We start from the raw sequence: 15003 nt of genomic DNA on the forward strand, positions 1-15003 counted from the left end.
TTCCATATTTGGATTACTTCAGAGACTTGTTGGCGGAGTCTCCAGTTATCAGAATCCACAGGTTAGTGCTGTACTAATTGCTATTGCTGAGTTATTAGTGAGAATAAATGTTGGGACACTTCCTCATTATCCCTTATTGTATCCTAGGCTGACTTCCAATGGTTTTCCCACGCCCTTTCCAGTGATTCCTCTCTCTGCCTGTTCTATTACTCAGAGAGTGGCATCATTTGGAAGGTTTATTTTGACTTCACTACTGTCAAGCCGTTTGCCTCATCAAGGATCCGGAAGAAACCCTACCAATTGTATCCTTTATGGTTATGCTTGTATCCTTTTACATAAGATACTTGGGTGATTTATGACAGAATCAGAAGCCATAGAGGGTACGGATCCTTTAGCGGTCTTGACTCAGTTAATCACTGATTTGAGAAACGAAATGATTACGGCACAAGATACATTGTGTCATCGCATGGATGCTATGCAAGATGCCATGCATGCCTCTCCTCAGGGAATGGAGGCTCCAGTAGCTGCGGCTTCTGGATCCGGGACATCGGCACCACAACGGGAAGCCGTTCAAGTGGTTATGCCAACAGAGTTTTCTCTGGCTCCCCCGGAAAGGTTCACTATTGATCCTTAAACCTATAGAACCTTTGTCAATCGGTGCCAACTCCATTTTCTTTGCCGGCCTAATTTGTTTCCAGATTTAACTACGATGGCAGCATTCATGCTTTCTCATTTGGGGGGTACTGCTGCTGCTTGGGCTAATCCTTTATTGGAGACAAATAGCCCCTTGCTTTACGATCGTGATGGTCTTCTGGCAGCCATGAGTAAGGTCTTTCATATGCGTTATGCCACTCAAGCTACAGACTTGGAGTTGCTTAGTCTACAACAGGGTAATTAAACCTTATTGGCATATATAGCCAGATTTAACCAATTATCAGCCGAGACCCAATGGCCTGAAGACAAGAAAACGGCTGTTTTCTACAACGGTCTTTCGAAAGAGTTGAAAGACGCCTTATCTACCATTCCTGTGGTCCCTGCAGGGTTCACAGAATTGCTCGACCTAATTCTGCAAATCGACGCCCGATTAAATGCTCGTAAAGGGGAGGAAAAACCTTTCCTGCAAGCATCGATTCACCCTGATGTACCAGCAGCTCCCTCCAGTGAGCCTGAACCAATGCAGATTGGAACTGTGAGGGGTCGATTATCTAACGCAGAAAGAGAGAACCGAAGAAAAAACAATGTATGTATGTATTGCGGTTCCTCTGAGCATTTACTGGTTGCATGTCCCAAGAAACCAGTCAAGCGTTCGGGAAATGCCAAAACTCGACATTAGCAGGAGTCTCTGTGTCGAGTGCTACATCGGACTCCCATTCACTTCCGGCTTTTGCTCCTATAGCTGTGGAAGTGACATTACATTTTGCAGAACAAGTATTATGTTCCAGGGCTATGGTTGATTCCGGAGCCACGAATAATTACATTGACAATACATATGCTAATAAATGTTCTATACCCCTGATAACCGAGGACAAACAAGAAACAGTGAGCACTGTGGATGTGTCGGTATTGACTTCGGGTATGGTAACCAAAGAGACTGTTCCTATTCGAATGGTTTTACAGAACGGTCATTCAGAGGAGATGATCTTTGATGTAATAGCGGCTCCTCATTACAACCTATTGCTTGGTCTTGCCTGGCTGACTCTCCATAATCCAACTATTGGCTGGGTTACGGGACATATTCAATATCCATCTGTTTATTGTATTGAGCATTGTTTTCCTAATCAGGTGGTATCAACTAAATCATATATATTGGCCTCTATGGAGGAAGGTTCAGCTATCATCAGTGCTATAGATCAGAGTGGTACACATATACCATGTGAGTATACTGAGTATGCAGATGTTTTTGACAAAGGCCAGGCAGAACAGCTGCCTCCACATAGACAGTATGACTGTCCGATTGAACTGATTCCTGGGGCCAAAATCCCTACTGGCCGAGTTTATTCTTTAACTCCCATAGAAGATGTTGGATTGAAAGAGTACATAGACAAAGCTCTCGATATGGGGTTCATACGGCCATCTCAATCGCCTGCTGCCTCTATATTACTTTTTGTTCCGAAAAATAAGGAGATCTAAGACGCTGCATAGATTACAGGGCTCTTAACGACATCACCATAAAGAACCAGTATCCATTACCACTGATAAATGTGTTATTAGATCAATTAGGTACTTCCATGTACTTTTCTAAAATGGTTTTACGGGGAGCATACAATCTAGTTCGCATTCGTAAAGGCAATGAGTGGAAAACCGCTTTTAAAACGCGGTACGGCCTTTAATATCTGGTGATGCCTTTTGGCCTTTGTAACGCTCCCGCCACATTTCAGTTCTTCATTAATTACATTTTCAGAGACATGACATTTCAACACTTAGCAAGCTTCGTCCACCTGGTGCCTTCCTGCTTCCCGCTCTTTTTCACCATTTAGCAAGCCACGCCCACATGGTGCCTTCATGCTTGCCGCTCTGTTTCCCTACTTAAGGAGCCCTCCAGCTTCTTTTCCTTTGCAGTTGGGGAGCAGGTGCTAGTGGATCTCGGTCACCTGTCCTAAGCCTCGCCCACCTGGTGCCTTCCTGCCTGCTGCTCTTTTTCACCACTTAGCAAGCCCCGCCCACCTGGTGTCTTCCTTCACCATCACCGTCTTGTGGCCAATGCTGGATTTGACTTTTATGGACTTTATTCATTCACGGTGCATCACTCTTTCTCAACTCTCATGCTGGACTTCCTTTTCATCTTGTACTCATGGTGGCCTTGAATCATGCTATTCCCATCTTCATCTTGTATCCTGGCTTGCAACATTTTGTGTTACTACTGACTTCTGCAATTGTATTCGCTCTCCACTCTTGCTTTTCCACTCTTTTTGACTGCTTACTCTCTGTTCTCTCCTCATTTCCCTTCTCCCTTTTCCTATCTCCTCCCCTTACTTTCTTCTATGCACTTACTCTATCAGAACTGTCCCTGGACCTAATATGATAACAACCTCGTCTGTTTCCTCCACCCTCCCATTACTGTTTTTTTCCTCCCCGCCACCCCTCCAGCACTATCTGAAATGTCGTCAGGCCTAGTATGATAGTCGCTTGTTTTGTTCCTCCCCTCCCTTTCTGCACCCCTCTCCCTCACCTTTTGTTTTTCTCCGGCTCTACCAGAAATGTCTGTTTCCATTTCCTTCCCACTCTCCCCCACCCTTCCTTATCTATGTCTTAGCTCTTGCACTATCTGAAATGTCGTCAGGCCGAGTACGATAGTTAATTTCACATCCTTACTGTTCATGGCCTGTAAGAATGTGGTTGTATTTTCCCATGTTCCCTCCCTTGCCTTGAAGCGCTTTGAAACACATTGTGTATAGGCGCTATATAAACAATCATATCATATCATATCATGATGGACCAGTTTGTGGTGATCTATTTGGACGATATATTTATATATTCATCATCATTCCCAGAACATGTGAGGCAGGTGTCAGCTGTCCTTCAAAGACTCCGAGAGAACAAACTCTTTGTTAAAGCTGAGAAATGTGTCTTTCATACGCAGGAAGTTGAATTCTTGAGTTACAATATTACCAACAATGGAGTCCGATGAGCCGTTCCAAAGTGAAGGCTATATGGAACTGGCCCATTACGCATACTGTCAAGTCTTTACAATCTTTCTTAGGGTTTGCAAATTTCTCTCGCAGGTTTATCCATTCATTTTCTAAGACAGTGGCCCCATTGACAGCCTTGACTAGTTCCAAGGTACCATTATGTTGGACCCAGAACGCTCAAGCATCATTTGAGATGTTAAAAGAAGTATTTACCACTGCACCTGTTCAACATCCTGATCCCGATTGTCAGTTTATGGTAGAAGCTGATGCTTCCAGTGTCGCTATAGGAGCTGTACTTTCCTAGGTTTGTGCAGAAACCAAGGAGGACCATCCAGTAGCGTTCTTTTCTCATAAACTAACACCATACGAACAGAACTATACAGTTACTGAAAGGGAATTGCTTGCAATCAAGGATGCATTCCGGGAATGGCGACATCTTCTTAGGGCCAAAAATCAGGTGGTGGTGGTGTACTCTGATCATCGTAATCTACAAGCCTTTAAAACTATGAAATGTCTTACAGCCCGACAGGCTAATGGCATGTGTTTTTTGCCCAATACGATTTCTAAATTACATATCGCCCTGCCAGACAACATGTCAAATCGGATGCTTTATCCCGCATCAGTGAGGATGTGAAGGAAGGACCTCTGGTTCAAAGTACGTTGTTGGCAGATCACGTGATATGTAGCTGTTCTGCACAGCCTTCTATAAAACAAGAATTACAGGAATAGGTTGTACAAAATGTACGATTGGTTCAGGAATACAACCTAGATATACACAATGGCTTACCTTTCACGCAAGCGGTGCTTTATCTACCAACAGACACCACTCGGAACAAGGCCCTCAGTTGGGGGCATGACTCCATTGTGGCAGCCCATGCGGGACAACATAAAACTCTTGAGCTGCTAAAGAGATTGTGTTGGTGGCCTTCCATTACACAAGATGTGATCGATTACGTTTCTACATGTTCAGTGTGCATCCAATGCAAGAACACTCCTGGCAAGCTGGTGGGTTTGTTACAATCTTTACCTGTTCCTCACAAACCATGGCATATGATATCAATGGATTTTGTGGTTGAACTGCCATGGAATAATGGTTACAATACCATATGGGTTGTGGTGGACTACTTTACTAAATTGGCTCTCTTAGTTCCCTCTATTGGGTTACCAATAGCTCGTGTATTGGATTACTTATTCATCCAGAATGTGTTTGTTTTTTGGTTTACCTTCAGTGGTAATTACCGACAGGGGTTCACAATTTGCGTCTCGTTTTTGGAGAGCACTGAACTCTGCCTTGCTTATTGATGACTGGCGTTTATCATCCACAAACGGACGGACAGACTGACAGTGTCAACAGTACTATGGAACAATATCTGCAGTGTTTGTGTCTTCAGTTCCAATCAGACTGGGTAACTGTTCTCCCGGCCGCAGAATTTGCTTACAACAATTCCTACCGTAGTTCCATAGGTACATCTCCTTTCTATGCTCTGTATGGGCAACACCCCAGATCCATTCTTTTGGATTCTGGTTTGTTTATGGATACGCCTGCAGCAGGCCGTAATGTCAGTGATCTAAAACATTTACAGGCAAAGGTGAAACAGCAATTGGAGTAGGCAAAAAGACAAGATAAGATATATGCTGATGCTCACAGGGTGCCTGCATGGTTTACAAACCAGGAATGAAAGTATGGCTGTCTACCAAGAACTTGCGTATACCTGGTAAAAGGAAGCTGTTGCCTAAGTACATTGGTTCATATGAGGTACTCAACGTGATTAATCCGGCTGCTGTCCGTCTGGCATTGCCACAGCGATGGCGAGTGCATCCTGTATTTCACGTGTCACTCATCAAACCATGCTCCGATACTACTAGATTACCTAGAAGGCCTGTTGCTCTCTCAGTGAAAGGGTCAGATGAATTTGAGGTACAGGAAATACTGGATATGCAAATTCGTTCTGGTCAACCATTTTACCTGGTGGACTGGAAGGGGTATGGTCCCGAAGATAGATCCTGGGAACCTCTTTCCAATATCCATGAACCCGCTTTGTTACGTAAATTTCACTTAAAAAGGGGTGTGGCTGCCCATTTGGGGGGTGGCACTGTCATGCATGGCAGGCAAATTACCTTGGGACCTGTAACACTGTCTTCACAAGGAACTGGTTATGCCCATAGAACTGCTAAGCCTTTCTATTCCAAATGGAGGTTGTTTGATATCTTGCCTGGAAAAGGATGTTTGCATTATTCGCGTCATTAAATTCACGTGATTAGAGATTGTCTCGTGTGTTTCTGCATTATGTTAATAAGCAGTGTGTGGACGTCGCTCGCTGCTTCTGATTGAACCAATATGGCGTCTTGTACCTGAAACTTTGATCTGTGTCCTCGCATCTCTTCAGCAACTTCTTTGGCTTTCCTTCTGCGTATTTTGCTCCACACGCAAACTCCTGTCGCTGCTTCCAAGAAGATACTGCAGCTTTGCTTGTCCGCATGTATTTTTCTACACGCTACCATCGGTGCCCGTCTACTAGAAGACCAACGGACGGCTTTTCCTGCACACGCGAGTTTTGACAGTCCCGGCTGCGTGTACTTTGTTGCGCGTAAAACCACACGCGGGTTCCTGAACTTCTAACGTGCTGTTTCCTGACTGTGTGTACCATTGCACGTATAATTCCACAAGCAAGTTGTGCTATGCCTTTTGATTCAATTCCTGGCACCTGTGATGAAACAACAGGTGGATTTGTACTCCCTATTTCTGTTTTACGTGGGAAAGGAAGTACTGCTGACAACTGTTAATTAGAAGGTGATTGTGCAGAGTACTTTGGACGCTATCCTGTGGTGCACCAACCCGGTAGCTAGTGTGAGTCTCGTGCCGTTCGGGTTAAGTTTTCACTCCTTTTGTCGTTGTTTCCTTATTTGGATTAGTTCAGAGACTTGTTGGCGGAGCCTCCAGTTATCAGAATCCACAGATTAGTGCTGTACTAATTGCTATTGCTGAGTTATTAGTGAGAGTAAATGTTGGGACACTTCCTCATTATCCCTTATTGTATCCTAGGCTGACTTCCAATGGTTTTCCCATGCCCTTTCCAGTGATTCCTCTCTCTGCCTGTTCAATTAGTCAGAGAGTGGTATCATTTGGAATGTTTATTTTGACTTCACTACTGTCAAGCCGTTTGCCTCATCAAGGATCCGGAAGGAACCCTACCAATTGTATCCTTTATGGTTATACCTGTATCCTTTTACATAAGATACTTACACTAACTCATAAATCAATTTTCCCATACCTGAAGTCAAGCTAGGTAATTTAAATTTCAAATTATCCTCTCTCCTTCTCTTGTCACATCATGGACCTTGCCAAGAAGTCCCACTACCAGCACCACCTCCTCAGAAGCTCACTATCTCCAGAGTCCTGGAGTTCTCTAGGCTGGACTACTGTAACAGCCTCTTTCTCAATCTGCATTCCTCTACTTTCTGCCCTGTGCACCTAATCCATAACAGGACTGCAAGACTTGTCCTTGGCCTAAAGCACAGGGATCATATCTCTCCAGCCCTGAAATCTCTCTACTGGCTCCCTGTGGCATTAAGGATCAAGTTCCAGACCCTCTGCATCGTTCACAAGCCTTTCTGGGGCCAGGGCCTGCAGTACGTCCAACTCTCTCTTCGAAAATGCCTTCCTTCTCGAGCCCTTCGCTCAGCTACCTCTAACTCTGAGGATCAGACGCTTCAACAGGCAGAGAGTGGGGGGTAGATCTCTCTCCTCTGCAGGTGCCTCCCTCTGGAATGGCCTCTCTTCCCCTGTCAAACTTTAACCACACCGCCTAATGTTCCAAAAGCAGATCAAGACCCACCCTTTCTCTTCTGGTGTTTTTTATTTATTTATTATTTTTTTTTTTATCTCTCTCCCTCCCCCTTTCCCTCTCCCTCTATCCCCCCCCACCTGTCTAATGTGCCGACTGGTTGCTTGGTAGCCTCAGAGTCGCACTGAGTACCAGGCTCCTCCATGATCAGTCTTCACTGCACTGCCTCTGGGCCTACCATGCGCTAAGGGCCTGTAACTGTAACCCTACCCCCTGCCTCCTTGCACTTATCCAGAGCCATGCTGCCCTTGATGCACTTACTCAGAGCAATGCTGTCTTGATTGCACTTTCCCTTTCCCTCTTCTTTGCATTCTCCCCCTTCTCCCTGCACTCTGCGCTGTCGCACTTGTACTATATGAATGACACATGGCTTAGTAAGATCATTTGTCTTGTCCTCCCTCTGTTGTCGCGTCTAGAAACACTTGTGTACAGGCACGTTATAAATGACATATATCATATCAAAGAAGCAATGTAGCTACATACATCCCCATAAGAATGGCACCCCTACATCGTCAACGAGAAGCCTGCAACATCCAAATAATACCTTGTTGGCAATGTTGGAGTATATCTGTATGCCTGTGTTGTCTCATCAGATCTGCACTGTTTTCCCAATTCCACATCTCAGTGGGTAGATTCTCAGGACGTGCAGCTCCAGAGGTTCCAGGTTCGGCTCCAGTCCTTGGAAACTGAACGGGCGGATCTTCAGTCTCGAATTGATGCCTTGGAGGAGGACAATAATTTTAAAAGGGAGCAGCTGGACTCTTTGAGAGGTACTATATATGTTTATACTACTACACCAGATCAGCAGTTCACTGGAGAGCGGGGGTCTGCCACCTTTTGCTCACCAGACGTTTTGAACTCCCACCAGCCCTAGCCAGCAGACAATAGTGGATAATCATGGGAGTTGGAGTCAATAACATCTGGCAAGCCCTAGGTTGTAGACTCCAGCTGGATATCTACTTTGATTCAGTTTCAAAGAGAAAGGAAAGGGGAAAATTGTTCTTGAAATGGTAACATTTAATGGGTGAAATCTATACGCTGGATCTTCCAAAGTCCATTAATCACAATTAAAATGTTTTTCTGATGGTTTCAAGACATTGATACCCCAATTTTGAAGAAATAAAAGACAATGGGCCTCATTACGACCCTGGCGCTAAGGGGTCTGCGCCAGCGTTAGCTGCGCGGACCCCTTACCGCCAACTACAAGTTCCTGGAGCGCCATGGTCATTTTTCCGCCCGCTTTTTGCGGGCGGAAAAATCCATGGCGCTCTGGGACCTTGGTGTTAATTACGCCACCGTATTTTACGGTGGCGTAATTAACTCCTTCCCCACTCCCATTGAGCCCTATGGGGCCGAAATGGGAATGGGGAAGGGTAAATGGGTCAATGGGGACTTACCGCCCCGCCGACCTCGGAATGGGGCGGTAAGTCCGCCATCCGCCATGGCGTAAAGGGACTTTGCGCCATGGCCGGAAAGTCCGTCGCTGGCGGAAAAAATCCGCAAGGGTCGTAATGAGGGCCAATGCCATGTGAACATGAAAATCATGACGATATATGCATTACTCTCTGAATTGGCAAGCTTGTTATATTTCAGTAAAATAAAATGGTAACACCTGCTCCCCTGTGCAGTAAACATTCAACATTCCAGGGTTCGAAATTGAGGGGAGCCAGAAGCTCCTGATTATAGCCTAGAAGAGCCTGGCTAGCTTAAAACCAACAGATACCAGAAGCTACTTTTAGCTCCTCAGGCCAACTGATGCAGATCAAACACAACTATGTGCATTTAACTCTGTGTATTTGGTTCAATCCATGAATAAAGTTCAGGACACATCTGTATGGCATTTGAAGCCTAAGGGGTCATAGATAATGGATATAATTATATCTTTGCATTGTATGTGAAAGTTAGATTTGCGTAACACTTTGTACCAGCTCCTCGCTCCCCAGTGGTAGCTCCTGGTGACCTGTTACTGCTGGATATCCAGGAGCTTCTTGTAGCTCCTGCTTATCCAATCTTAATTTCGAGGCCCGACATTCTACATCGCCATCGATGCAAAACACACACAAAGCTACATTTAGCTTTTTTGGCAGATGTCATAAAATGACAGTACAGGGAGTTTTGAAATCATTTTGATTTTTATAAAGTCTAAATACCTTCAAGCCTACAATTCTGAAGCACGTGACTGGTACATGGCCTTCCTTCTTTAAAGTCTTATAAGAAAACGGAACAAAGAGCGTACAATCAGATATATAAATAGTCACCATATGAGGGGTGGGGAGATGGGGTAGGGATATGTTCAAAGGAGAGAAAATGGCCGTGAGCAAGTTTAAGAACACCGACAAGTCAGTTTCAAAAGGACATTTTAAATACAAAGCAGTAAGTGACCATTTTTCCTTTCCTGGACTTTTCTAGCTTTTGTCAAGCCTTACAGCAGATGATAATGATTTGTAATTTATATTGCGCTTACGTGTAAGTGCTGTACAGAGAACATATTTCCATACATTAATCATCCCAATTGAAGTTTGCACTCATTTATTGACCTCAGAAAGATGAAAGGCTGAGTTTGTCTTGCCGGGATTCAAACCTGCGACCTGCAAATCACACATAGATTGCAGCAGTGAGTGATTAACCTGCAGAGCTATCTTCCGTGCTAGAGCTTAAACAGACATACCTGATACAATGAACACATCAAGAGGTAATGTCAACCGCAAAACATGAAGCAGGTCAGATTGAGGGGTTTGTGCTGTGCTTCTTGAATGCACGGAGTAAACATACAAATTGGGTGTGTGCTGAAAGGCAGTGTTACATTAAAAGTGTTTTTTGAAGCCAAAGAAAAACAAGCATCTTTTAAAGATTTTCAATAGTTTATCGAGACACGCTATGCATAACTGGGGCTCATTTAGGTTTGAAATCCCACGTAATGGGCATTTGCATTGCGCCTTTCACCATTGGCATATCTGGCCCTAGGCACCTCTAAATCCCAGATCACATTGGTCAATCTCCCCCCCCACATTCCGGCCTCCCCCTTGCACTCCAAACTTACTCCTCCACCATGTCAAACAATTCCAAGCCACAGGGGCCCTGTAAGGAATTAATGGTGGCAACTGTAAAACAGACACAAGTGATCACAATTCAAGGGTGTTTATTAAACAGTGCATTGGGTGAGATAAACACCTAATCTAAACCTAAAGCTAAGATGGGAGCATGCTACGACCATCAAATATTAATAAGCCAATCCTAGTGGTGTCTTGTCAGATAAAAAGGGCCTATACTAAAAACCCTATTGCCAGTTCTTACCACAAAGTTACAATAGATTGTGGGATACGTTCATCAGAAAAGAAAGAAGTGTTCACAAAATGATAAGTCAGGATGGTTTAACTGGGGTCACCCTTCCCCACGTTTTCTAGCACGGGACAAGGTGGGACTTAATGAAAGCACACTCCTGGGCTTCTCCAGCACAAGCGTAGTTTGTTTCCAAATTATCAGGGCCTTCTGTGGCCAAGTCTCTTTTACACCAAGTCTCTTGCCTCAGAGGGCCTGATGTACTATAACCAACAAAACAAAAGTTCCTTTCTGTAATCTTTGTGTCGGGGGAATTCCCTTCACCCTTGAATCCTCCTCAACCAGACTCTGATCCTTCTTGCACTGTGGGCCTCCCTCAGTCATGTTCATTATGGTCGTCAAATTATCAGCAGCTTGTACCATCTACTGTGGACATCCCTCAGCCGGGTTCACATTTGCCAGTTTCACACAGTTCACCTTGCTTTATCACAATGCAGGATTAATTTCCCTTAGTTTTCCTCCTGGCATCCCTCCATCGGGTTCACATAGCCTTTCTAACACAGTTCACTTATTTGTAATACCTTGCAAGATTCACTTCCCTTATCTCTTTCTTGCCACCAGTCAGGCTTTCCCTTAAGCCCCCAGTAAGGCTTTCCACATTTATTGTTCGTATAGCGTTTCCCTCAGCCGGGCGCTTATGCCTGTTTCACAATGTCAAAACTTTAGTGATGGGTTAAGGACTTTAGATTGTACAAGGGGTTTTGGCTGAACCCTTGTATGACCACATTAACTTTATTCCGGCCTTTCCTATATCCTCTTGTTACTATAATGTTCACAATAAAAGGGGACCAGCCAGAGTCTTTCCAATGGACGCCCCTGTGGCGTCAGACCACTGTGCAGCTTTTATTTCCTTTAGTTTTAAAAGTTAACTTAGCACACAAGTTCTTTATTCATAATAAGTTACTGTTTGCAACCTTCGCTCAACACTATCTGGTTTATTATGTGTTCTCCCTCCGACTCACCGGCTGTGCTGACCTCCTTGACGTTTCTTGTCTCTGGAGTCAAGGACGGTACCACGGTAGAAAGCGCCTCTCCCCACCTTGGTTATCAGTGTGGGTTTATAATTCCTTTCACAGAGGCTTCACGGGTCTGGGTCGAAAAGGGCAATGGCACTTCCCTCTTTGTCGTCCTTTCAGGTCTCGCCACTTTTCTCATCCTTTTGAACTGCTTCCTGCAATAGCTGTTTTCTCGTGTAGTTTGCCTTACTGCTTGTGTGCTCTTGTGCAATGCCTTTTATCCCTGTGGAGAAGGGGAAGGGCCATCAGGTGTGTGTAGTTATTGTTAATTGCCTGACTCTGCCTGACCCTTGTGTTGGGACAGGTCAGGTAAACGGCTCTGGCATTAGTCCATTGTCTATCAGTGTGAGAAAGTTTTTGTGTTGGAAAAGGGGCGAGTAGGATGGGGAAAAGGTGTCATGAGGAATTATATTCTTCGTCCTGGGGGAATAGGTGAATTCGAAAAGGTGAGATTTGTAAGGTTTGTGAAATGAATAGGGGGGATGGTGTTTGTTTAAAGCAAACTGGGACTACGGGAAATAATAATAATCAGAGGGACGAGGAGGGCAATGACTGACAGTATTTGGATAGGACAGAGGAAAACAGGGATTCTGGTAGATGTAGTTTGGGTTCCTAGGGGATTTATCATATACGTAGGGGTCGTTGGATTTAGGCTAGGGAGATTCCTTGGTTGGAAGGGAGGCAGATGTAGTACAGCCGACAAAATCCTCAGGGACTCTACGCTCCTCACCTTCTTCTCCGCTTTAATACTGTGTCTCAACTGGGGTATTCCCTCGAGCACAACCCCGGGCTCCCCTACCCAGGTGATCCTCCCTCGCTCCTCCACCCCCTGGGATAGAATCTGAGAGCGCAAGACGTTATCTGGCCATCTGAATAAGGGATTCTCTGGGCTTAATTGGGAGAATACCCTCAGGTTTCTCACACCCCCCCCTGGAGTATCAGAACCCAGAAGACCTCCACTCCCACTTTAATGCACAACAGTGGGCCTCCTCTGCACACCCCACCCCTTCTCCCTTTCAAGTGCACCCTGCTCTCACCACCCTCCACCCTGATTGCTCTTCTCTCTCCTCCATCTTTCAGCATTATCCCAACCCTGTCCAACCCCCTTCCTCTCCCCTGGTAATGCCACTAGCCTCCACCTCAAGCCCCCCAATCCACCCTGCCTCCTCACACCCCCAAGCCTATCTCTCTGCCCGAACCCCACCTGCCTGACACTCAACTTTCAGTTCCCTAAGCGCAGCCCATGCAGCCTTGGTCAAAACTCCCCAATCAGCAGAATCTCCCTCCCTCACCCGCACACCACTGGCACCATCCCATCTGCCCAGGCACAGAAGACACTGTATTTGCAACCCCACCCCGCAGCCCTCCTCCCCGTGGGACCTCATCTTTGCCCCCTCTCCTACACCCCCCACCTCTGCCCAACCCTGCCTGTCCACTCTTCATCTCCCCGGGTAACTCCACCCCCCGTCCCCCGAACTCCCCCAAGCTGCAAGCACCCACACTCTTCCCTCCTGGCCCTCCCCCATTCTCCCCCTCATCACTTTTGCCCTCTTCTTACCCCTCCCCATCCACCCGTTCCTACCTGCAGCATCTCCTTCCATGAGCCCACCACCACTCTCCTCAGGATATTTCCTTCCAACCCCATCCTCATCAACACCAGATCTGTCACCAGAATCAAACACATGATCTTTGACCTTATCTCAGATGAAAACCCAGACATCTTCTTCATCACGAAAACTTGTTCTCTAACAACTTCCCCCCACTGCACATGAGGCCTTCCCCTCTGGCTACTCTCTGATGACACACAACAGAGCCAGCAGAGTTGGTGGAATAGCCATCCTCCACAAACGGCACCTCACACTCTTACAAGTCGAGAGAAAACCCTGCAGTGAAAACTGTGAATCCCTGCTAGTCAAATTCCAACAGTCACCTTCTTCCTCCCTCAGCTTCCTCCTCCTCTACAGACTCCCCGGCTATAACAGAACTTTTGCAGACTCACTGAGTGACTGTAATGGCCATCATGATCTCTCATCCAACGATTACCCTTCTAGGTGATCTGAACATCTGCTTCAATACCCACTCCAACCCCATGACCCATCATCTCATTTACAACTTGGAAGCCCTCAATATGACCCAACCCATATCAGGCCATGCACAGACTGCAGGTCACACACTAGATGTTGTGTTCAGCTCGTCCAACCTGATCTCATCCCCTCTCACCTACTCCCTCATCTGTACTGACCACTCCTTATCTTTTTCTCAGCTCAGAATCCCACCCTGCCCCCCGCCCAGCCTCCATCCTCCAGCCAGCATGCCAGAGGATCCTGCTCTGGGACAAGGTATATATCTCCCTGGATTTATCCTATGCCCTTCTCACCTCCCTTCCCAGCCTAACCCTCCAACGAGGAACCCTTTCTGCAGTCATTTTCGACCAATAGCTCTCCAATGCTCTTACCCCACTAACCACTTCAAGACACCTCTCCCACCCCACAGGTCCTTTCCCCAGGTGGATCTGCACTTCCCTCAAAATTCTCAACATCACCTAGAACGCCTTTGGTGGACCAACCCTTCCGCTCAAAACAAAGCCACCCTTGCTAGACCGACAAGAGCTTACATATTAGAAATCGGAAAAGCCAAACATGCCTTCTACAGCTCCCGCATCACCAATGCAACCAACCCCTGCAAAGAACTCCACAAGATTATCTCGGAGTTCAAGACCCCTTTGCTCCTCTCCCTCCCCTGTATCCAAAGCACTGTGAGACTCCCTTACTATTTGACCGTCAGTTCAACATAGCCGTTGAAAGGAACCTCGCTATCATCACCAAACTTCCCCCTACTCCCCTGTGTCCGACCGCCCCCCCTACCCCGGTGCCCGACACACACCATCTTTAGCTCCTTCTCTGCAATCTCCCACAGTAAATTCTTAAGGCTTCTCTCTCCAATTGCTGCCCCTCTGGATCCTTGGGAGATCCTTGCCCACTGGCCCTCCTCAAAAATATTCTCTCTTCCACCTGTAATCAACCACTCACTAACAACTAGGATCTTCCCAACAGCATACAAAAGCTCTCACGTCAAACCACAACTAAAAAAGCCCTCTATTTAACTCCTCACCCCCTCCAATTACCACCCCATTTCTAATAATCACTTCATAGCCAAACTGGTAGATCACACAGC

At 46.0% G+C, this 15003-nt stretch overlaps 1 protein-coding gene across 5 annotated transcripts in view; it reads left to right on the forward strand.

Annotated features, from left to right (window-relative positions):
- The window catches only part of TRAF3IP3 (TRAF3 interacting protein 3), a 248052-nt gene that overhangs the window by 190806 nt on the left and 42243 nt on the right, over positions 1–15003 (forward strand). For all 5 annotated transcript variants that reach the window (XM_069633284.1, XM_069633286.1, XM_069633282.1 and 2 more), the window contains exon 11: positions 8100–8244. In XM_069633284.1, coding sequence (XP_069489385.1) covers positions 8100–8244 — 145 coding nt within the window. The remainder of the gene's footprint in view (positions 1–8099; positions 8245–15003) is intronic.

The sequence above is a fragment of the Ambystoma mexicanum genome, chromosome 13, assembly GCF_040938575.1.
Source record: "Ambystoma mexicanum isolate Mex_15411 chromosome 13, UKY_AmexF1_1, whole genome shotgun sequence".
In the NCBI taxonomy this organism is placed as follows: Eukaryota; Metazoa; Chordata; class Amphibia; order Caudata; family Ambystomatidae; genus Ambystoma; species Ambystoma mexicanum.